The sequence below is a fragment of the Camponotus floridanus genome, unplaced genomic scaffold (assembly GCF_003227725.1).
Source record: "Camponotus floridanus strain SB8 unplaced genomic scaffold, Cflo_v7.5 scaffold51, whole genome shotgun sequence".
Taxonomy (NCBI): Eukaryota; Metazoa; Arthropoda; class Insecta; order Hymenoptera; family Formicidae; genus Camponotus; species Camponotus floridanus.
The window spans coordinates 1,180,559-1,207,069 of record NW_020229670.1 but is presented as its reverse complement, the minus strand read 5'-3'; the positions used below and the strand labels follow the sequence as shown (position 1 = coordinate 1,207,069).

The 26,511-nt window shown below is 27.6% G+C and overlaps 1 protein-coding gene, 1 long non-coding RNA gene and 1 pseudogene across 3 annotated transcripts in view; 1 reads left to right on the top strand and 2 right to left on the bottom strand.

The window, feature by feature from the left end:
• LOC105255965 (thyrotropin-releasing hormone-degrading ectoenzyme) overlaps window positions 1-11,567 on the bottom strand; it is a 54,397-nt gene extending 42,830 nt beyond the window's left edge. The window contains exons 1-10 of one of the 2 annotated variants that reach the window (XM_025412468.1): window positions 11,482-11,567; window positions 10,668-11,158; window positions 8,597-9,052; window positions 7,224-7,407; window positions 5,717-5,876; window positions 5,402-5,483; window positions 4,461-4,840; window positions 3,790-4,064; window positions 3,394-3,584; window positions 3,016-3,183 (exon numbers count right to left, since the gene is read on the bottom strand). In XM_025412468.1, the coding sequence (XP_025268253.1) occupies window positions 3,096-3,183; window positions 3,394-3,584; window positions 3,790-4,064; window positions 4,461-4,840; window positions 5,402-5,483; window positions 5,717-5,876; window positions 7,224-7,407; window positions 8,597-9,052; window positions 10,668-11,137 (2,286 nt within the window). In that variant the 5' untranslated portion in view covers window positions 11,138-11,158; window positions 11,482-11,567 and the 3' untranslated portion in view covers window positions 3,016-3,095. Of the gene's footprint in view, window positions 1-3,015; window positions 3,184-3,393; window positions 3,585-3,789; window positions 4,065-4,460; window positions 4,841-5,401; window positions 5,484-5,716; window positions 5,877-7,223; window positions 7,408-8,596; window positions 9,053-10,667; window positions 11,159-11,457 lie in introns of those variants that run through there. The other variant, XM_025412466.1, reaches the window with a different exon arrangement.
• LOC112639207 lies at window positions 2,212-2,903 on the bottom strand. Its single transcript, XR_003123366.1, has 3 exons — window positions 2,879-2,903; window positions 2,705-2,774; window positions 2,212-2,314 (listed from the first exon to the last, which is right to left on the bottom strand). It is a non-coding gene; the product is annotated as an uncharacterized LOC112639207 (long non-coding RNA).
• Window positions 11,568-19,212: 7,645 nt separating the features above from the next.
• LOC105250284 lies at window positions 19,213-25,496 on the top strand (annotated as a pseudogene).
• Window positions 25,497-26,511: the final 1,015 nt, after the last annotated feature.

The following is a 26,511-nucleotide window of genomic DNA, read 5'->3' as shown; positions in this document are numbered from 1 at the left end:
ATACCGTAATGTATCGGAACTACGTGGTCTGGTAAACGGTAATTAATCGCAGAATCGTTGTTTGAATCTTCATCAATAGAAAGGATTGCTGTAGCAGTAAATAATACTCCAAGATTTATTAACAATTTCCAATTAGCCATATTAATTATCCTCTCAAATATCTGCACAAAATGCATTCATATTTAGTGTATCATATTTGATAATATTTTCAGAAGAAGCTTAATATGTAATACAAACAATATGTAATAATAACTGTAATTTTGCTTTTATATTTTACGTGAGAATTAGTATTTTTAGGATATTATAACTTATTGGTATATTATAATTATGACGATAAAGGCAAAAGTATGGAATAGATAATAATAGAATAATAAAATAATAAAATAGATAATAATACATAATAAATAAAAAAACGATACATATGATATTCGCAAGAACTTTCAAATTTTAATATCTACTTACATAACCAATTGCTATTTTACTTACAAAATGAAATTTAGATTGTAAACTATCTTTTATTTTTTGATGGATTCTAATCTGGATAGTTTAAGATATCGTCCGTTAGTGTTAACGAACTCGAGGAAATAAAAGTCGTTTGCTGTTTCACGGAGAAGGTTTATTATTTTCGACCATAACAAAGTTATATGTTATCGTTAGATATTTATGATGTTGTTTTTGTTTGTTTTCAACTTTGTAGTTTAAAACGGAGGCATATAAATAATCAAAAAATAACTGAAATATTAATATATTGCAATTATATAAGGCAATTATGTAATGCATTCCCTTGAAAAGTCCTTTTTTTATATACATATTGAATAAATGCTTATAAATATTCGAGCATAATACATATGCAATCTACATATAACAAACTTCATGGTATCAGTGTCACATATATGTTTTTGGAAATTTCGAACAATGAAGCAAAGCATATTTTCTTAGTTTTATTATCAATATATTAAATTAACAAATCCCAATTTGTAATTTAATTTTAATATATAAAAAACGCTTGTCTTTGATTTTATCTATAAAATCAAATCTATCTATATCTTATCTATAAAAACGCTTGTCTTTCGGCAAGCAAAAGAGTAAATTGAAATTAATTTTATGTTAAAAAATTTGTTAAAAATTAAGAAGTAAAAGCTGATAAAGCGTTCGTGTTTAATGCATGTATTGTAACGAGCAATTATAAAATATGAAATATATTAATAAAAGAAAAAAGAAGGTATTTTTTTCTCTTCCTTGCGTTTTAATTGTTTTATTGGAACATGTTTAACTGGATCTTACTTGCCAACTTTTAAGTAATTTTTTAATTTTTTTTATTTAAATTAATTTTTTATTTTAATTTTTAATTTTGTGTAAAATCGCATAATCATCCACATCTGCTTCTTATTGTTCGCAAAAATTCAAATTGTGTGTTTATGTAAAAAGACTTATTAATCTCTTGATTGATAACATTAACTTCATTTGGAGTAACATAACATTAGAAGTAACGTAAACATTTTGAAAACAATTGTAATAGTGCCACATTAATTTCCAAGTAAATTACAATCTACATATTATAAAACTTTACAAAACTATACAAGACTATAAGATTTGTAATGTTAAAGGCTAAAGATAAATTAAGACTTCATATTCATGAATTAATAATCTTATTAATTTATTGATTTATTGATTAATTGATTTTAAGAGATTAACAAAAATATATTTATTCTGTACATTAACTTGCATATAAATAAAATAATATTAATATTATCTTACTAGATATTCAAACTAACTTTTTGTTTCGCATATAAAATTCTAATAGTTATAATTATCGTATTTGTTAGAATGAATCACAACGTGTTACGTCGAGTTATTTTATAAATATCTATTTTACATTATAGTTAAATATATATACATATATATATAAGTTATAATTTAATTTATAATTTTATTGCATATGTAGTCAGATCTATATTGTATGTAAAATTATTTGATGAGAATAAAAGACAAAAGGAATACATTATGAAGAATAAGTTTAGAAAGACATTATTGTAAGAAATGTAAAATAATATCTTAATTATTCTCAATTAACAAACAGGAAACGAAAAAATTTCTGATAAGTTTTAATATTATTATCAGAAATAAATAAACATATGTATCCTTTTGACAATTGTTCTAGTAAATTATAATTATTTTATAATTTTAATTTCTCTTTTATATTAAGTGGTTGAAATGAGACATATGTATCTAACAGTTCTTTGCGTTCTATTATCTTGTCTTGAACATCTTTAAATACTTTCTCTTCAAATTCATTTCTTACAAATTCGCTTATCTGAAAATAATTTATATTTATCCTTATTACAAATTTAATGTCGTATTATGTAATAAAAGCATGATACGATTTTAGTTAAATTTCATCATTTTATATAAAACTAATGTGCTAACAAATCAATATAAAACATGTAGAAAAATATATAATTATTACTATTGTTTGAAATAAATTTTCGCCTTTTGTATCATTTCATCAAATCATTGAAAATACATTTAATGTATTTATTAAGTAAAACTAAAAATATTTTTCCATTTTAATTATAAAATTTTAATTTTAATACAATAGCATTCTATCGAAAAATTATAAAATCTACAATTTTGTATAAAAATGGAGTAAATAAATTTAAATATAAATAAATAAAAATGTAAAATTTAAAATAATAAAATTTACCTCGTCAAGTTTTTCTTTAGAATACACATTGTTAATTATAACAGTCAATTCACTATTTGCATCATACTTTCTGCAAAAAAATAAAAAAATAGATAAATAGATAAAAATTTAAAAATAGATGATAAATACAAAAAACAATATGTGCTTTACAATTAATATATGTTATTAAAATACCTTGGAATTATTTTTTCAAAATTTGTTAATATATAATCGACCACTACATTATTTTTAGCATGTTGTTTGATAATAAAAGAATAAATTACATAATAATATTCATTTTGTATTATTGAATTGTTCGATATGAATATGTCCAAGAAATTAATTATAATGTCAGGATTTTCAGAGCAAACTAAGTACATCAAAATCTCTTTATTTGGTTTATTTATATATACTATATATTGTATAACTTATTCCAAATAGAAACATTTGCTTCCATCAAGCCATTACAATATGTCCATTTTTTTAAATTTACCGGAACTCTATAACATATAATAAAAAAATTAATATGTATGTACACACACACACACACACACACACACACACACACACACACACACACACGTATGTATGTATGTATGTATGTAAGTATGAGTGTAAATATGTATACAAAATGCTAATAATTTATTAAATACTTTGTCACATATATATTCATATTAATTTATTAGAATTTAATAAATAAAGTTAATTACTTGTGTGTTTTAGGATTTGAGAGATGTTCATTCAGGTTAACAGTAGCCATTCTCTTGCATTCGGAATGACCCAAAGTACATGCCCATTTTAAAGCTCTGGTTCTTTGAAGTTTCGTAAAGTCATTATCGAAAGGATCTTCTTCATATCCTATATTCTTAATAAGTCCATCCAAAATTTTAAGCATGTATGACTAAAAAAATCGTAGAATAATTTTATATCGGTTTGTAATTGATATATGAACATTTATTTTATGAACTAGATGCACGTGTACACATACACACACACACACACACACAACACACAAACATACACACACGAACTCACGCACGTCCATATGCATGCATGCACGTGCGCATATATATTTCTTTATTTTAAGTGATTATGTGACTATTTACTTTGAGATGTTCATTTTCTGGAACATTGTAAATATCTTCTGTAAGTCTTAATATTTTAAACATAGAATACCATGGTGTACATTCTGTTTCCTGTGATAGATAGCCTATTAGACTTAAAAACATCATAATATCATGTTGATTTATCATCATAAAATGATAGGCGTCATCGATGATTTGAGCACGATTAAGTACATGGATTTTCATATAGTCGTCAGATTTAAGATAATCCACAATTTTTTGCCAAATGGAAGAATCGTAATTAACACGATAGTATCCTATTGAAATTAAATAATATTGTAAATTATGCTATAAATTTATTAAATAATTTATTTAAAAAATAAATTAATTTAATTTAATTTAATTTATTTATTAATAAATTATATTAATATATGAACATATATATCATACTTTTCTCGTATTTTGTTACATTTATATATGTGTGTTAAAAATTTATATTATATACATTATAAATGTAAATATTATAAAAAGTTTATACAAAATAAAAATAAAAATAAAATTTTATAGAAAATAAATAGAAATAAATAATATGTAAAAATGATGATAAATGGTTAATTATAAATTTAATGATTACTGATCTTCATGAATAGAAAAGTAAATCCATATTTAAAAATTTACACTAAAGTAATATGGAGTATATTAAAGATACTCACCCGTTTGTTGTAAATTGACAATAATCCAATCATTTTGATCAATTCTATCAATCGTTATATTTCGATCTTGCGGTTTTAGCCAATGAGTGGGTAAGGTATTAGAAAAATCAGGATTCGTTTGCGTAGCAAAAGTCAAAGGTATCCACCATTTATTATCATTAATGTTCTTATTTTCATTTTTCAGAACAAAATGTTCTTGCGTTAATATTATCTCATTGGTATCTTTTTTTCGGGTTACATGTACTACAGGGAAATCCGATTGTTTTATCCAAGTATCCATTACCTCTTTCAATCTATAAGCATTATGCGGGACATCTGATTTATCTAGCACTGCTTGCAAAGCGTTCCATAAGTCGTCGGAAGTAGCCGAACTGAATTGACTAAATTATAAAAGATAAAAGATAGATTTGTTAAAAAAATTATATTACAATAAGTCACATAAATATAAATAAATCCATAATTAAAATTATTTCATATATTTTATATCGAAGCATTAAAATGTAATAATGATTTATTTCTTTTTATTCTGAGAATGATTAAAACAATATTTTGCAAAATTCTCAAGGATTATCTGCAATGCTTAACTTCTTACAATTTTTTACATTTTATAAGTTATTGTTATTTAACAGTTTTAATAATAAAATTTTTTATTTTCTGATAATTATTAAACTATTGTGTTGTTTATTGAAACATATAAAAAGTTTGTTGAAAAATGTAAAAAATTATTCATATAGAAATGTAAAAAATAATTACTAATTATTCATTTTGAATTGTAAAAATAGTTTAATTTGTATAGTGTTTTATTGATAGAATTATTATATGAGCAACTTAACGATAAAACATCATTTTAACCTATTTATTTTTACCTGTTTATTTTTGAATTGCTATTACATTGAATTTCATTAAAATTGCCTAGATTAAAAGATAAATATATTACTTACTGCGTGTGTAAATATTTAATAAGACCATTTCGAAATACCTCATCGGTAAGTGTATGTTGTAACATGCGCAGTATAGCGGGTGCTGTAATAATAATAAATAAATAAATAAATAAATACAAAAATCGATATATGGTAAAATACATTAGAAAAATTTATGGTAAAATCCATAAATTTGTGAACATAGCTAATAAAAGAGATTGATCATTGTGATAAAGAGTACATTTTAGCAGGAAAACATTTATTTTATTGTTTCTTTTACTTTAGATCATCAATGTTCGGAAATTTGAGCTTGATGATTTATTTATTCTATCTTACCCTTGCCATAAATGGAGGCAAAGAATTGATCTGATTCAATTTCTTCGGGTCTATTGATTTCTGATGTAATTGGACTCATACTCATATTAATATCATTGTGAAGAATTGTTTGCTGAATATTAACAACAAAGTATTCCATTATTCGCCACTCCTTGAAAATCTAAAATATACATAAATTTTAATATCAATCAAATAAAGTTTGATTGAAATTAAAAAAGTCAACATTATGAATTAATAACAGAATATCAGTTATGATTCTATATAATAATTAGTTTTTAAAGAAATCGTTTTCACCTTATTTTAAACTTTAAGTAATTGTAATCTAAAATTATACAGGCCAGCGGAATTTTAAATTTGATTAGCTACAAAAGGCAGAGTAGGTGAACCTGATAGATTTTTTGACACTGAAAATTAATCGAGTCGCAAAATTTCTCCAGCACGTCAGATTTTTGAGTAATTTATAAATAATCCAAAAATGGCAATTTCGGCAAATTTCATAAATTTATTATGGGAGAGTTTTTTGAAATATTTCTGTTAATGGCATCGTATATTATTAATCTTCACCTTTTAAATCAATTTTCAATTGCTTCTGCACGATTTTTTTTCGTAGAGATATACAAGTCATAAGAGGTGATGGTCATACATAGTGTCCAATACCTCTAACAGCATTCATGTCCGAAAGATGTCCAAAGGACATCAAGAGAATATCTAGGATATCTTTTGGATGTTCTTTAGACATCTTTTACACATGTGTGCTGTTAGGGAAGTCATTCTAACCCGTGTTATGTCTGTCTTATCATTAATCAAAATTTTATAAAAACATAAAATTTTGAATGCCGTCTGTCATTTTTTTAAATTAAAAATGGCACATCCATTATGACGGAATCATAATAAAAAGGTATAAAATTTAGAAAAATATATCAAAATGTAACAACTGTATTAAATATATTTTTTTTACAGAACCTTTTTAGGCAACTGAACCTGACATATGTAAGCCTTTTCAAATTTCAAGATAATGGATCTGCCATATTGATGTTAATGTACATATAAATTTTCTTTAACGTAAATTTTTTTTAAATTCATACTTGTATATCTCAGCGAAAAAAAATCGTGTAGCAACAATCAAAAATGTATTCAAAAGGTAAGATTAGTATTATATACGATGCCATGGGTAAAAATATTTCAAAAAATTAGGTTCTTGTACAATAAATTCATGAAATTTGTCGAAATTGCCATTTTTGGACAATTTAACTATAAATTACTCGAGAACCTGACGTGCTAGGGAAATTCTGCGGCTAGATTCGTTATCAGCGTCAAAAAATTTATCAGATTCACCTACTCTGCTTTTTATAATTTACCCTTGCAGGCTCCTATGTTATTAGCGATTCATTCCTTTTTATCATATAAAAAGTTATGAATAATTCAGCTGTATTATATTATATTTGAATTTAACAGAAACATTTTTTCGAATGTTTAGTTATATTCAAATAAAACATATTGAACATACCTGATTGAGAATATATATTTGGAAGAACGACGCAAATCCTTCACTTAACCATATCTGAGACCACCATAATGGAGTAACTATATTACTAAGCCATTGATGTGCCATTTCATGTACTGTTGTCATCGCTACATTTAGTTTAATAAATATTGTATTGAAACTTTCATTGTATGCAAGGCTTCTTTCACTAAAAATTATATAAATTCAGATATGTTCATTTCAATGTGTAATATAATTTATAATTATGTAATATATCTAATATAAAACATTTTAATTTTTAAATAATTGTATGTAAACTTAAAAGTTATATATAATTATTTACAGTAAAGAATTTTTGTAATTTTAAAAATGTATATATATAGGATGTCCCATTTAAAAGAACGCACCTCGATAATTCTTCAACGAAGCATTTTCAGCAAAAATGTTTCAGATAATTGCAATTAAAAATTACATTTTTTCTTAAAATAACTATTTTTTTTCTTTACACCAATTGATTTCTCTCATTATTTTGCATATAAAAGTATTAAAGTAAGACAATCGAAAAATGAATATTTTACTAGATATTTTATGTAAAATTAAGAAACTTTACTTCAAGCCTTATAACTCGAAAAGTGCTCAATGAAAAAATACTTAATTATAATGTTTTGGAAAGATCTTGAAATAAGCTATAAGAATGTGCAATAAAAATGGGGAGTTCCATTTAAAAAAATCAACTTGACCTTGAGTACTTTATCCAAGGTCAAATTCCTATTATTATTAAGTACATTTTATTTAGTCCTACAACTTTGTTCCTTACAAATTTTTCATTATAGTTGATCGTTTTGAAATATTTTAGCGTTCCGGGACTTTTTGAACATCCTGTATATATATGTGTGTGTATGTGTGTGAGTGTGTGTGTGCGTGTGTGTGATTGTGTTTGTATGTAATTTATATTTTAAAATTATATCATTTTCAACTTTTGTGTAATCCAAATATAATTAAATTATATTTTTTCTTAAATATTATGTGTACGTGTGTGCGTGTGTGTGTGTGTGTGTGCACGCAGGCGCATTTATATACTTTAAATTTTAAAATTATTCAAAAGAAACAAATTTTATTTTGATTTCAATCTTAATTTATTTAAATAACCAAACATTTTCAAAACTATTCTTTTCAGAAAAAAAATAATTTCTATTATATTAAAAACTAAAACAAAAATTAATATTTCCAGCAAAATAAATAACCTACTTTCACAAAATGTACAGTTATATAATATTCAATACTAATTATACAGAATTATTAATTTCACAAAAGTTGAAAACAATTATCAATTTATATGACACAAGATATCTGAAATGCGATATTCTAATAATATTTTTTTAAATTGTATATATTACACAAAAATAATAAGTCCCCAATTTTCCATAGCACCAACTGTATATCGCGGGAGTGCTACGAGATCCATTTTTGGAACTTTAGAGGTGCTGTTGATATATTCTGTCAATAGCTTTTTAGATTTTTGAACAACTTCTTGTACAAATTTTGTGTGCGGCACCAATTTCGATCTACACCATATATTAATGGTCTCATCTTCAGTAGGAACACGAACGTAATCGGCCACTACAAACGCTACGAGATAGGTAGACATGATGGGAGTCGTGTAAAAGTGCGTCCATATTATACCGTCTTTGTTACCATCATCCGATTGTTCCCGTATTGGCATATTGGATAGAACTGTATAATTTCGATGATGTTTTATAGAGATATCGAAAGTAGCTTTCAATGCCGGCTCGTCCCAGCATGGAAACGCTCGTCGCGCATAAGTCGGTTCGAAATGCGTTGCAGCTAACCACCTATCACATTTCAATGATATGTTTTTAATTATGATAAATTTTCCATTATCATGAATGAAGATAAATGAAGTGCTTAAATATGGAAGTGCGTAAATGTGATTCATTACTTACGTTCGGATAGTACATAAAATTTTTAGAGTCTACACGCAGCACTTTATTAACATACATTAACATTATTGAATAAAGTAATGAAATTTATCAAATGCGTACGTGTTCTTCTTCAAAAATCTGTTAATCTTATTTTGTTACATTCTAAATATAATTATGCAACATATAACATCTCAAAAATTTTTTAAATACCAAATTGAAAGAAATTTTACAAGTTAAAAGAAATTTTATGATAAAATTTTCCTTCGATATTTCACGAAAAATATAAAATATGAAGAATCATATTACGTTAACAGGAAAATGCATAGAATTATGTAGATAAGTATTTAAAACAGAGTTTCCCAAAGTGGGCGCTATCGCCTCTCTGTGGGCGCTGGAGGAATCTGGGGGGGGCATTGTTGGCCTCAGGAACAGTAGGGGAGCGTTGAAACATTTTTTAAGCAAACTTATCCACTTGACTACACAAACATACAGTTATGTATCAAATTTGATTAATATATTACGAATTTATTTAATATTTGATTTATTACTAATAATAGTGAGCAATCTTATGTGCAATTTCTTTATTATTTTATTTTAATAGCTTTAAAAATAGCTTTAAAATTTCAGTTCCAAGTTGTTTTATTTCCAAACTAGCTTTTTGAAATTCAAAAATTACAGACACATTTACGCTTTTAATTTTATTATTAGTTGAGATAGAGATTTCCCAGGGGGCGCTGAAAAAGATTACCTTTGAAAAGGAGGCGGTGAGCTAAAAAATGTTTGGGAAATTCTGATTTAAAATATTGCATATACAGGGTGTCCTAGACCACCCGTACACCCCTTTTCTTTCAAAAACTAAGCATTTTAGAGAAAAACGTTTTCGACAAAAATTGTATAGTTTTGAGAGGAACATAAGATGGTGTCATTGGTTTGATCTTGGATGGCATCGTTAAGGTCAGGTCAAGGACATCTTTAATTTCTTAAATGGAACCACCCATTTTTTATTGCATATTCTTATAGCTTATGTCAAGAGCTTTCCCTGTATACAGAGTACTATATACAGAGCACTATATACAAGCTTGTGAGGAAGTAGAGTGTAACAGTAAACTGAACAGAAAAGTCTTATACTATTTTACGATTTTCGCAATAATGACAGAAATATTAAATATTAAAATTGGACAAATAAAATAAGAAGCGCTCCTTTCTTTCGTCTAATTTTAATATTTAATTTCAGCTATTATTGCGAAAATTGTAAAATGGTATGAGACTTTCTCTTCAGTTTACTGATCTCTACCTCCTTACAAGCGCTTGTATATAGTGTTCTGGGATGCCCTGTATACGCAATTATTAAAGTACGACATTAAATAATGTCACATTAAGTCTTATATTTTATATGATGGTTAAAGATCTCTTAGCATGTTAAAGCGATATACGATAATGACAAATAAATAATAATAATAAATATTATTTAAAAAATAATGCATATGATATTAGAAAGAACTTTTAAATATTAATATTTACTTACACATCATCTCCTTTGTCATTGATATACGATGATATAAAAAAGCCTTCCAAGTCGTTATGTAGAATACCAACATATCGCATCTTCAATGTATAATTTCCAGGTGACAGTTTATCATTAAAGTGAAGAACTAAGATTTGTGTTATATTATCATAGTTATACATTGCCGGTGTATAGATAATACGATTGTTATCAAACAATGATGTCATCGCTTCGTTTATTGTCAATTCCAATACATGTAAATGCAAGTTTTGCGTTACATGTCGAATTGTAATGTTGATGTTGGATTCTCCGTCAAAGGTAAAATTATCTTTCACAATGTACGGTATTAGCTTAATATTGTAATGTATCGGAACTACGTTGTCTGATAAACGGTAATTAATCGCGGAATCGTTGTTTGAACCTTTATCAACAGGAATCGCTGTAGTAGTAAATAATAGTCCAAGATTTATTAACAATTTCCAAATAATCATGGTAATTCTTCTTTCAAATATCTGCACAAATATTTTCAGAAGAAGCATAATATAATATAAACTGTAATTTTGTTTTTATATTTTATATTTTATATTATATTTTTATATTTTATACTTTTTATATTTTATATTATTTTATTTTTTATTTCATATTATATATTTTGGAGATCTTAGCATATTTTAACGATGATGAACGCAAAAATATGAAAAATAGAGAATAAGATAAGATAATAATAAAATAGATAATAATACACAATAAATAAGGAAACAATATATATGATATTAGAAAGAACTTTTTTCAAATTTTATTATTTACTTACATAACCGATTGCTATTTTACTCACGAGATAAAATGCAGACTCTGAACTTTTATTATTTGATGTTCTCTAATCTGGAAGGTCCGTTAAAATGTCGTCCGTTAATGTTGACAAACCCGAGAAAATTAAATCCGTTCGCTATTTAAAGTCACGGGAATGTCTATTATTTTCGACCTCATCAAAGTTACATGTCATCTTTAAATATATTTATGTTGTTGTTTTCGTTTCGTTTTCAACTTTGTACTTTAAAATGAGATCAAATAAATAAATAATCCAAGAATCACATTTTGTAATTTTTTAATTATTATTATTTCAGTCAATTTATTTTAATTTTTAATATTATATGAAGTTGACGCATAATCATCCGTGTCCAGCTCATATTGCTCGCAAAAATTAAATTTTGTGTTTTTGCATATAAAGTATTATTAATCTCTTGAATGCTACATTACCTTCATTTGGAATAACATTTTAAAAACTTGAAATAGTTGCAATAGTGTCACTGTAATTGTCATAGTAGTACAGTTTCCAAATAAATTACAATTTATATAAATAGTCTTATATATTGTATAGTCACAAGACTATGCAAAATTGATAGGTCCTATCAGTCCTATCATAACACCTCTCTTGTGAGCTAAAGGGTGTTGAGAAAAATAATTAAGAAATCTGTCAGAAAACGTTGGCTTGCGGTACCAGTCGAATTCAACTCTGTCAGTGACGATGATGGAAACGTCCTTTCTGTCATTTCATCCCATAGACTCATAGGCCATGATTTCAAATGGAATAAAATCTTAATTTTGGATGAAGTGCCTATCTATAGAAGGAGATTGGTCTCTGAAATGTTGCACATTTTGTCTCAAAAAAATAGTCTAAATGTGCAAACAGATACATCAATGCTAGATGCCTCTTACTCTTGGATTATTAACAAGTTCTTGCCGAAGTGATTGGGTTTTTTCCTGCCCTCCCCCTGACATATTCTTTCCTCTTAAAAACGCCATCTTATGACCGCCTCTCTCATCATCCTAATGTGCCTCAGCCTCTGTTTTGTTGTTCCAGCCGCACGCTTCCTACTCGCTTTGACAGTTTGCTGAGTTCGACTGTGTCGGATTGTCATTTGACATAAATCTTTAAGTTGCCTTCCTCAAATATCTCATTAACTCTCTTAATTTGACTGCTTCTCTGCACCTAATACAATACATTTCTTATTTTTTCGTTTAATTTTGTCTCGTTGTTGCGTCGCGGGAATGTGTGTTGCTCCGTCCTGTTTTTTTGTACAGATCATCCTCTGTCGCTCTCTTTTAACTTTTTCTCGGATGGATCTCGTTTTTTTCCTCCGTTGCGTGGAGACTAGTTGCGGTAGGCGTATTGCATCACGGAATGGGTACTTTTGTATATCCTTTTTTTGAATGCTTCTGGGCTTTGTCAGCGACGGCTTTCTACAGCTTTGGAATGCTGGCAGGTGAGCATCATGCATTTTCGTCGCACTTACAGGAATTGGCGTTCCATCACCATGTTGCGTGCGAATTTTCAATTACATCATTTGTACAACATCCGTATTATGTGTATATAACACAGGCCTGCAAAAAAGGGGGTCAAAATTTCTTTTTAAGATGCAATAATCATTTTTGACGTAATTTTGTGCGCTGAATCCGAATCTGGCCGCCGAATTTGCGTAGCACGTCAGGTTTTATTTGTAGTTGAATAGCCCAAAAATCGCTATTTTGGCCAATTTCATGAATTTATTGTGAGTAAACCAAATTTTTTGAAATATTTCTGTCAATGGCATCGTATAGTACTCACTTTCATCTTTCGAATCCACTTTCGATTATCTCTCTCTCTCTCTCTCTCTCGCCGCACGATTTTTTTCGCTCAGATATACAAGTTATAAGACTGGTCATGCATAGGGATTTAATAAGCCATTCTAAATCAACCGTGCCACCTCTCTATCTCACTACGAATCAAAATTAGGGAAAAAATATACATTTTTAAATACCTTCTGTTATCTTTTGAAATTAAAAATGGCGCATCCAATATGACGAATGGAATCGCAATAAAAAGGCATAAAATTTAGAAAAATTTATCAAAATGTGTAACAACTGTATTAGACATTTCTTTACAATATTTTTTTGGCCAACCGAATCTGACATATATCAGTCTTTTCAAATTTCAAGATCATGGATCTACCATATTGATGTCTATATAAATTTTCTTTAACGTAAATTTTCTTACAACGTCATACTTATATATCTCACGAAAAAAAATCGTGCAGCGGTAATCAAAAGTGGATTTGAAAAGCGAAAGTGAGTATTATACGATGCCATTGGCAGAAATATTTCAAAAAATTTGGTTTCCTTGCAATAAATTCATGAAATTGGTCAAAATAGCGATTTTTGAGCCATTCAATTACAAATTACTCAAAAACATGAGGTGTTACGCAAATTCGGCGGCCAGATTCGAATTCAGCTCACAAAATTACGTTGGAAATCACTATTGCATCTTTAAAAAAAACCTCGCAGGCCTGTGTAATCGAACAGTTTTGTTGAGAGATACGTTGCGTCGGTTACATTTGAATTTATTTGTTTATTTGCGACATTACTGCTTGACTTTGTATTGTGATTTTTCTATAATTGTTTATAATTTAGTATAATTATGTTGTTTATAATTTCGTATAATTTTTATAATTGTTTATATTTCGACATTGAGATTGAACCGGTAAAAGTTCGAAACGTGCATTTCTTACTTATGCGAATTTGATTATAACTTTTAGCTTTTTTACATCTACGATCAACATCCATGTAATTATTCGATTCATTATGACTTCACGCTGATAAGTCTATTTAATATATTTTTGCTACGTTCATCTTGGAGCAGTGGTTATTACCTTTGTATTTATAATTTAATTTGATTGTTATCTTCAACCACTTTCTTTATAATTTTAATCAGTTATATTCATTTTAATATACTTTATAATTACAATATATATAATCTAATATAAAACATTTTATTTTAAATAATTATAATATATAAATGTGGAAATTTATATATAATAATTTAAAATAAAGAATTTCTGTTTTTAAATATATATATATATATATATATATATATATATATATATAATTTATATTTTAATTTATATTTTAAAATTATATCTTTTTCAAGTTTTGTGAAATCTAAAATACAATTCAATTATATTTTTATTCTACTGTGTGCGCAAAGATGCATGTAATCTACACTTTATAAAATTATTCCATAGAAAAAATTTAATTTTGAATTCAATTTTAAATTATTAACATAATCAAAGAATTTTTAATCCTTCTTATAAAAAAAAATAATTTCTATTATTTAAAAAAAATGAAACAAGAAATAATAACTATAATTTCCAGTAACATAAGAGTAATCTATTCTTTCGCAAAAATCTATAGTTATAATATTCAAAAAATATGAATTAATAATTGGATAAAAGTTGAAAAGAATTTATTTGACAAGATATCTGATTCGCGTTATGCTATTGATATCTATTTTTTTTAATTGCATATATTACTCAAAAATAATAAATCCCCAATTTGCCATGGCATTAGATATGAATCCATTTTTGGAACTTTAGAGGTGCTGTTGGTGTATTCTGTCAATAGCCTTTTAGATTTTTGAACAACTTCTTGTGCAAATTATGCGGCACCAATTTCGATCTATATATTAATAGTCTCATCTTCGATAAAAACGCGAAGGTAATCGATCACTACAAACGCTACGAGATAGGAAGACATGATGGGAGTCGTATTAAAATGCGTCTATATCATGCCGTCTTTGTTACTATCATTCGATTGTTCCCGTATTGGCATATTTAATACAGCCGTGTAATTTCGATGATGTTTTATTGATATATCGAAAGTAGCTTTTAATGCCAGCTTATCCCAACATGGAAACGATCGTCGCGCATAAATAAGTTCGAAATGCGTTGCAGCTAACCACCTACTACATTTCAAAGACATGCTTTTGATTAGAATAAATTTCCTGTTATTATGAATAAGGATGAATAAAATGCTTAAATAAATATGGAAACGCGTAAATGTGATTCACACACGTTTGGACAATAATACGTAAAATTTATAGTCTAGATGCTACATATTATTAACATACATTAACGTTATTGAATAATGTAATAAAATTTATCAAATGTGTACGCATGTACTTCTTCAAAAGTTTGTTAATCTTATTTTGTTACATTTTATTAAACATAATTATGCAACATATAACAGTCTCAAACATTTTTTAAAACAATTTATTATTTAAGAAAAAGTTTTAAGGAAATTTTACTCCGGAATTTTACGAAAAATAGTATATGAGGAAACATATTACTACATTAACAGGAATGCATAATATTATGTAGAGAAGTATTTAAAATATATATACGAAATTATCCTATTACACAATAAGCAATTGCACATTAAATTTTATGTTTTACATGATAATTAAAAACCTTAGCATTTTATAGCGATATATGATGAAAGTAGCAACTAAATAATAATAACAAATAATGTTAACAAAATAATATATATGATAGTAGAAAGAATTTCCATATATTAATATTATAATATTAATATTCGTATATTAATTTACTTACACATCATTTTCTTCTTCATTGGTGTAAGATAATATGACAAAGCCTTCCGAAACGTATTGTAGAATACCAACATACCGCATTTTCAATGTATAATTTCCAGGTAATAGTTTATCATTAAAATTAAGAACTAAGATTTGTGTTATATTGTCGTAATTATGCGTTGTCGGTGTATAAATAATACCATTGTTATCAAACAACGATGACACCGCTTTGTTTATTGTCAATTCCAATATGTATAAATGCAAGTTTTGCGTTACATGCCGAATTGATGTTAATATTGAATTCTCCGTCAAAGGTAAAATTATCTTTCACAATGTACGGTATTAGCTTAATATTGTAATGTATCGGAACTACGTTGTCTGGTAATTAATCGCAGAATCGTTGTTTGAATCTTTATCATAAAAAATTGCTGTAGAAGTAAATATTAGGCCAATATTTATTAAAAATTTAAAAATAGCCATGTCAAGTCTCCTTTTAAATTTCTGCTCAAATATTTTCAAAAAGATAATATAATACCAACTGTAATTTTGCTTTTATGTTTTACAAAGAGTTAGAGGTCTTATCTATATATCTATCTATATATTATAACGATGATGAATGAAGGCAAAAATAGGAAATAGATAATAATAAAATAATAATAAATAATTAATAATGGAACGATACATATGATATTAGAAAAAACTTTCAAATTTTATTATCTACTTACTTAACCGATTGTTATTTTACTTACGAGGTGAAATTCAGACTGTGAACTAATATCTTTTATTATTTGATGTTCTTTAATCTTTTATTACTTAATGTTTTTTGAATGGTTCAAGATATCGTCCATTAGTATTGATTCGAAGAAAGCCACTTGTCTGAAGTCATGGGGACGGATCTATTATTTTCGACTTCAACAAAATTATATAGCATCATTAAGTGTATTTATGTTATTGTCTTCACTTCATTTTTAACTTTGTGGTTTAAAATGAGTTAAAATAAATAATCAAAAAATAACTGGAATATTAATATATTGCAATTATATAAGGCATAATGCGTTCTCTCGAAAGTTGATTTTTTAATACATATTGAATAAATACTTATATCTGTCCGAGCATAATGCATATGCATTCTACATATGATAAATCATGGGATTGGTGTCAGACATATGTTTTTTTTGAAATTTTGAACAATTTTGAAGCATTTTGAAAAATTTTGAAGCAAAACAAACTTTCTTGGTCTTATAGTAAATATATAAATCTCAATTTGAAATTTAATTTTAATATCTTTTTAATATCTTTCTCTTCTGAAAGGGAGAAAATAAGTAAGCGAGAAAAAAAGAGCTTGTCTTTCGACAATCGAAAGAGTAAATTGAAACTAATTTTTTATAATTTTATATTAAAAAATTAATTGAAAATTAAAAATTGGCAAATAAGATCCAGTAAAACGTGGTAATTAGAAAAATAAAAAAAAAGAAAAATAATACCTTCTTATTTTTTTAGTTATTAGTATATTTCAAATTGTTCATTACAATACATGCATTAAACAAATATGTTATCGTAACGAGCAATTTAAAAATTGATAATCGAAAGGAAGAGAAAGAGGAAGATATTTTTTTTCTTCTTTCTTTTGCTCCATGCTTTACTTATTCTTACTTACCAATTTTTAATTAATTATTTTTTTAATTATTAATATTTGAGCTAATTTTTTTATTTTAATTTTTAATTTTATGTGAAACTGCACATCATCTGCATCTGGCTCTTATTACTTGCAAAAATTCAAATTTCTGTTTTCACATAGAGCTTTATTAATCTCTTGATTACTAACATTAACTTCATTCAGAATAACATTTTGGAAATAGTTGCAATAATGTTCGATTGCCACAATAATTTTAAAGTAAATTATAATTTATATATATATTACTATATAAGATTATACAATATTATACAAAATATGCAAGATTATACAAAATAAGATTAAGACTTGATAAATTCAGATTACATACGTATAAATTAATAATTTTATGATTTATTAAAAGATCAACAAAAGTATATTTATATAATTTCGTATATTAACTTGCGTAAATCAAATGATATCAATCAATATTGTCTTACTCATTCATGCAAATTAACTTTTTATTTCGCATATAAAATTCTAACAACTATTATTGTCGTGCTCGTTAGCAAAATGATTCAGCACGTCTTACGTCAAGTAACATGAAAAATTATCAGTTTCTCGTTACGATGGAATATATCTTATGAACATTTAATTGATCACTTAATTATCATGACATTCATATGTTTAAAATCTGAAATTTGCGATAAATAATAGCCTTCTGAGAGAAAATTAACTTGTTGCTCATTATCGTATCTGAGATCAAAATAACAGGAATTTGACACACTCGGTATAAAAATATAAATGCAAACATGTGCACTTAATACATGTTACTTAATACACATCTGAAAAAATTATAGAATTCATTATTTGTAATATATATGTAATACAGCGATCGCCAAGCATTGAAATCTTCATCAAGAACGTTATTATCTCTCATTTTGAACTTACAATAAAAAGTAACTATTAATATATATATATATATATATTTATATTTATTAATATATATTTATATATTATTAATATATATATATTTTCATAATTAATATAAAATACTTATTGTCATAATGAATAAATTTATTTAAATCGACCATTATTTAAAATTTTCTTTGTATCGAGTCAAAAAGTTTTTCTATATTTTTTATATTTTATCTTTTATCATTAAAATTAAATTACTATGAATTCCTAGAAAACTATTTAAAAATAATTTAAACCTGACGTAATTAAATAATATTTTCATACGATAATTCATTATAAGAAAAGCATAATGTAATATCAAAGCATTAAATATACAAAGATATGATAATAATAAACATTATATATTTTGTTCATTTCTTGAAAAGATACAATACAAGTTCTCTTTCGCACACTTACGCTTGCCAATAATTGACAAAGTGACAACAATAACTCTTTTCACTTCCCATGTCAAATATGTCGATTATTACTCTATTCACGTGAAAAAAAAAGGATATGAATTTACGTGAACGATTTCCGCAGTCTTATTCGCGCAGTAAAATTCGAAACGTCGAAACATAAAGAGTTAAACGATGAAGTATCTTTTTTTATCGGTACTGTAATATTTCTCGTTTTTTTTCAACTCAATATAAATAATTTATTTTTCAATTCTTATTTTTCGTTAGCAAAAATTCGGTGAATATTGTATTTATTTTGATTATATCGTATAACGAACGACAGTTGCAGGTGATACTCCCATACGTCGTTGGAGAGATATGTGTCAGACTTTTGCGGAACAGCCAGGAAACTAAGATCATCAGGAAGAAACCGGGATGTGTTTGGCGTTGGAACGCAATCAGGGAGGAATTCGAGCAGCTCGAAGCATTAAAATGGAACGATACTGCTTTCTGTAGCATCGATGCGATAAACGATATGCGCGGAAGAACCCTTGTCATCGCTACGGATTTCGTGAGTATCAGAATCTTCGATCAGAATCTTCGATTTATTTGTCGTTTTTCTATAAGATCAGTCCGCGATTATCGAATTCGAAACTGCAGTAATAACATCTCTCGAAAAAATATCATTTTAGATGAACCCATATATCATCATGAATAAGAATAAAGTGACGGGATTAATAGGAGACACCTGGATGGCGTTGGAAGAAGCTTTGAAGTTCAAGTTAGTGTTGTATAATACTTGGCTTGACTTTTAAGCATTTATCTTTTTCTCTCCAAAGTGGAGAGAATATATTTTTTAAATTAAAAGTTTAAATTTTCCCAAAATATTTATCCATAACTTTGCAGAGCAAAATTTGATTAGATTTTTCAAGTTTCATTTTTCATTTTTCTTTTGAGAAAGAGAAAGAGAGAATTACTATACACAATAATTTATGATTGATACAAATAACATTGACAGCGGTATAAAGTATTTTGAGATTCTACATAAATTTAAATTTACACATGTGACAGCTATTAAAAATCAAATATCTATGTCGACACAAACAATTTTTCGCTCAAGATTATCTCTGGAGGCCAACAAAGCACCCTCACTTCCTCTCTCGCGTCAGTTTGTGTGTAGTCAAAAACAGTCGTGATATCGTCTTGACAGCAATTTATACGGACAATTTTCATGACGATGCGTCTTCAAAGGGGTATGTGTGACGAAGCCATACGTAGAACTTGCCCAATTTTCCGCGTACCAACCCACACCCACGCCGCCGGTATGGGTCAAAATACTCGTATGATTCATTCGTCTAGACAGGTATAAGTATAGTATCAGGATGGGTATGGAACGCGCCGCAGGGAGAAGAGAAAGGGGTAAAGGGATATGTTATGCGGTAGCCGGGAAAGAGGAAGGGGGGGACTGCGTTGGACGAACGAATGCGCGGCACCATAATAAAGGCGAAACTCTTCGACGAAAATGCAGGACGATTTACCGAAGAGCGAGACAGCCGACTACCGCGACCCTGATGAATGGAGATACTCACGCACTGCTGATCGCCATGGTGATGTACTCGTACACGTCGAGTTATTACGCCTACAGTATGCCGCTCACGACCAACTCGTAAGTCGAATGCCAATCGTTAATTTGATCGCTGATCCACTTCACTCCTTCATTTAATGCAACGCGAGCAAATATTCTTCCACGAGGCGAGGATGACAAAGGAAACGACGCGCACACTGAGAAAAAAATTTGGTTGCATTAATTAAAATTCTGGAATTCTATTTAAATTCAACCTGTATGTCTGTTGAAAAATGGACGAAGAATTCTTGTAAGAATTACTAGATGAATCTGATTAATTTCTTCCTGTTAAATTTACCAAATTTTCTGGTTAATAATACTAAAATTTTTTCCATCTAATCTCAAAAGTCTGTTTAATATTCTGAATTCCAACAAGATGATTGGATAAATTCAATCCAGATTATTGAATAAATTATTTTAAATTCAGTTTGTTAGAAATTAAACTGATAAACAGCGATGCAAGAAGAAGATGCAGCTCAAACACTTACAATCAGAGAGCTAGCGTCCTCTTTCTGGCTTACTGCTCGTAAGAGAAAAAAAATATACTTTGGATTTAATGTTAATACTAGTTCTTTATATACATTTCATGGCAAATATTGAATACGAGTTAAGTTAAGAGAGTAAGCAAAGAAATTAATATCACAAGAAATTTTATAGATCCAACCAGAAAATACTAACCAAATCCTTATAGTAAAATCTATTAAACGTTCTAGTTATAAAAAAATCGAGTCTTATCATAATAACTAGAAATTCTTGTTTGATTTAACCAAAATGCCTTCAATCATATATGTCTTGTTGGTACAATCAAACAATTTTTTTCAGTTATTGAATGCAAGAAAAGCATCTGATATTCTGAATGTTTATTATTAATATAAAAATGTTTGCGAGCTATATCTTGCACTGAGAAAAAAATCTGGTTGCATTAATTAGAATTCTGGAAGATTCAACCAGTATGTCTGTTGGAAAATGGACGAACCAGAATTCTTGTAGGAATTACTAGATGAATCTGATTAATTTCTTCCTGTTAAATTTATCAAATTTTCTGGTTAATAATTCTAAACTCGCCAGCATCAAGTCGTCTAAAATTTTTTTCCATCTAATCTCAAAAGTCTGTTTAATATTCTGAATTCCAACAAGATTATTGGATAAATTCAATCCAGATTATTGAATAAATTATTTTAAATTCAGTTTGTTGAAATTAAACTGATTAAACAGCAATGCAAGAAGTTTGTTGAAATTAAACTGATTAAACAGCAATGCAAGAAGAGGATACAGTTCAAACACACACAATCAGAGAGCTAGCGTCCTCTTTCTGGCACTACTGCTCGTAAGAGAAAAAAAATATACTTTGGATTTAATGTTAATACTAGTTCTTTATATATATTTGATGGCAAATATTGAATACGAGTTAAGTTAAGAGTGGCTCGCCGCCTAACAACAAGCAAAGAAATTAATGTAAGAAATTTTATAGGTTCAATCAGAAAATACTAACCAAATTCTTATAGTAAAATCTATTAAACGTTTTAATTATAACAAAATCGAGTCTTATCATGATGACTAGAAATTCTTGTTGGATTTAACCAAAATGCCTTCAATTATATACGTCTTGTTGGTAATCAAACGATTTTTCTCAACACCATTTTCGCGAGCTGTCCCGCGACGCAAAAGTTTTTTTCAACTACTGCTTTTACGCCGGTCGTTAACCCATTCCGGTTAGTCTCTCGAGATATAATATGTTCCGTGATCATATCTTGGTTAATAGTTTTCTGATTTTATTTTCTCTTCGTGTGCAATTGCGTTCCGCGAAAGAAGTGGGAAGAGTAGAGATAAATTTTCGCATCGCGATCTTTATCCAGAGAAAATTTGCTCATCACGCATACGACGGTACATACGCTAAGATGCTATCATAGAGTAAAAGATAACGCGATTTTGTTTTATTTAATTTTAATAATATAATCGCCGAACTTCCGGAAACTATATTTTTTTTAAATCCTGTTCAAATAATGGTTAATTAAATTTTGTTTATGCATTTCTATTGCAATTATTAAATTTTTCGCCCTTAGATACGCTCTATTTGTCAAGTCGGAGGGTGCGAGTGTCACAAAATGGTGGTACATTAATATCTTTAGTCATGATTTATGGCTAGCAACTTTGATATCCGTTATATGTATTGCATTTAGCATCATGGGAATATATCGTGTAAAGAAGCTTATCTATGTTAATTACAAGGAATGGAACGACGAGCTTTCTTCATTATCTTTCAATTTCCTTTACGTTTTAGGTGGCATGACTGGCCAAGGTAACGCATGTAAAATATACAATATATACATATGCAATCAAAATAAAAACAAATGGATGATAAACGATAAAATGCGACTGTAAATTTGTTATATTTATTATACAGGATTTGAGAAAATACCGAGAAGTTGGACCCTTCGATTAATAATTCTATCTTTCTTGATAATGGGAATGTTGTTGTCATGTGAATTCTGTAGTACTCTTACTTCTTACTTGGCGAGTAAAGGAGAGTCCGTTCCTCTGACTAGTCTCGAAGACGTGGCGATGAAAAGGACACACTCGCTTTGCATCAGAACGGGCAGCAGTGCATATCGTCACTTTACAGTAGTGCGTAAAAAATGGAAATAAAGAAAATGTATAAATATAATATGAAATTTCGCGTAATTTTTCGAAATTTTTAAAAAGTATAAATGAAAAAGAGGAATATCATATGGAAATTATAATATTCTGCAGAATGGATTAGAAGAAGGTGATTTGCAAGCTGTTTGGAAGGGATTGGTGAACAATGATTGCCCCGATATGAAAGACGGCACGACTCTCGCTTCAAAATTATGCCAATCTGGTTTCGTTTATTTGGAAGCACCTGCTATATTTCTACCAATTTATCATAAAGTTGAGCACAATTGCCATATGATACAACTTCCTAACACTTATTGGAGTTTTAGATTGGTGTTTATACACGCTAGAATATCACAATATCGGCGACTCATTGACATTTAGTAAGCATTACTTTTTGTTATTTTAATTTTAATAACACAGTATATGTTACTGAAAAAAGACTTATTTGTGCATCGAAATAAAATCAATTTTTCGGGAAAAAAGATTAATTAATCGGTTCTAAGAAATTCTCGATCATTAATATCAAAAAGTTAATCAACTATTTATTATTATTGCTATTAATTATTCATCATTGTTTTTGTTATACAGGGTGTTCTAAAAGTCCCGGACCGGTCAAATATTTCATAAACTATGCACTTTAGAAAAAAATGTTTCAGACAAAAGTTGTATGGCTTGAAGGGGGCCATCAGATAGTGGCAATGATTTGACATGGGAGAGTCATTTGAAAGTCACGTGAAGATCACCGTCAATTTCTTAAGTGGAACTCGCTATTTTTTTTATTACATATTCGTGTAGCTCACGTCGACAGCTTTCCAAAACACTATAATAAAGTATTTCTTCATTGAGTACTTTTCGAGTTATGAGGCTTGAAATCATTTCTTAATTTTACATAAACCATAAAATATCTTGTAAAATATTCATTTTTCGATTATCTTACCTTAATCATTTTATGTACAATATAATGAGAGGAATTAATTGGTGTAAAGAAAACATACAGTTGTTTTTAAGAAAAAATATGGAATTGTTAATTGCAAATTACATATTTTTTCTTAGAAATAACTATGTGTTTTCTTTAGACTAATTGATTCCTCTCATTATTTTGTACATAAAAGTATTAAGGTAAGATAATCGAAACATGAATATTTTACAAGATATTTTATGGTTTATGTAAAATTAAGAAATGATTTCAAGCCTTATAACTCGAAAAGTACTTGCTGAAAAAATACTTTATTATAGTGTTTTGGAAAGCTCTCGAGATAAGCTACACGAATATGTAATAAAAACTAGGGAGTTTCATTTAAGAAATTGATGGTGATCTTCACGTGACTTTCAAATGACTCTCCCATGTCAAATCATATTGCCACTATCTGATGACCTCCTTCAAGCCATATAACTTTTGTCTGAAACATTTCTTTCTAAAGTGCATAGTTTAATAAAAAATTCGACCGGTCTGAGGGACATTTTACATAGGTTTTGATATGTATTTAATTAACTATACTATGTATTTTTTTTTTTTTTTTTTTTTTTTTTTTGTTTTTTTTTTTTTTTTTTTTTTTATTCAAATATTTTATTATTTTTTTTTTTTAATTTTTCTAAATTATTTTTTCTTATGACTTAGTTTATGAATATATATTTTTTTACCTTTTTTATTTTTATATATTAATATATAATATATATATATATATATATAATTTGTAAAACAGTTTAATCTTGTGTACAAATATGATTGAAATTACGTTTTATATTATTAATTATACGATTTCTTTTTATTTGGTTCTTAATTTAATACAAGATATTTGTAATTCTCTTTATAGTTTAATGCGTATGCGTTCAGCTGGAATATTAAGTTATCTTGAAAAGAAGTGGATCCCAAAAGAAACTTATAGTCGATCCAATTATCTTCTATCAAGCGATTTCCAGCCAATAGAATATATGCATATTTATTTAACCGTCTACTTTTTCTTCATGATGATTGTTATCAGCGTATTTATTTGCATTTTGGAAAACGTGTGGTATAAACTGCAATGGAAGAAGAAACATCCTAATTTAATATTGGAAATATGTGATAACAACTTCAATGTTAAACAAACAAAGCTATGTCATAAAACGAGACCAAGATACAAAAGGTCTCGAAAAGTGTGCTCGATAGTTATTTGGAAATATGAAAAATCCTGCATTTCTTGAGAACATTACAGTACGAATTAATCGCTGGTGAAAAATATCGCATTATAAATATATTTGAATTATCCTGAAATGTTATATTAACAATATTATGTCCACATTTTCAATAAACAAGATAGCTTATATCTCACGTGTGTCTTTCAAATCATACAAATTTACATAAATCTATCTATCTATCTATATAAACTTTATTATAATAAATAATATCGGTTTATCTTATTCATTATTGTTATGTAATTTCTTGCGCATAATTTTTTAATAATTCAACTTGATATTAATACGAATATCATAACATATAATGCATTGAAACACATATATGCGATATTTTTATGGAAGAGGAATAATGCAAAGAATACACTTTTAACAATAAGCGAGATAAATTTTTCTATTTCTTTAATTTTGATTTAATAATGTAAGCATATATATATAGTACATAATGTACAATACAGAAAAATAATCATGGCGAACATCGTCATTGGACGATACGCTTTCTGTGTTACACAAAACCATACACGAATAGTATCTTGGAACACAATATGCGCAACAATATGTGTAATCGCAAAGATGATACATACTCTTCTCTCATTGTTACAATCGTTATTCACAATTATTATAAACAACGAACATTTACAAATGCATTATGCATCGGCGTCAAATATTTAAGGCCTATATGGATCTTACACTGTAATTAGAGAAAATTTGGCTTCTTCTTACGTAATATTTTTCCACTTTGACTTTTTAAAAGGGATGCGGAAATGAGAGAAGGATGGAATGATTCCGATGAGGAATAAAATGCGTGGACAGAATGCCCTACGATATTTTCTAAAATTTTCCCATTTCCGCATTATATATATATCTCGTCAATTTTTTTAAATCTGACGAGTTTTTAACTCTAACGCAGGGATCCTAGATTTAATTCTAGATATATCCCCAATAAATTGTAAAATTTTTTCATCTTGCGAGATATTCTCTCGAGCATAAAAATGCATTAATATTTGATTATTTTCTATCCTAAAAAAGATATTTCTGAAAGTTCGAAGAAATTTTTTTAT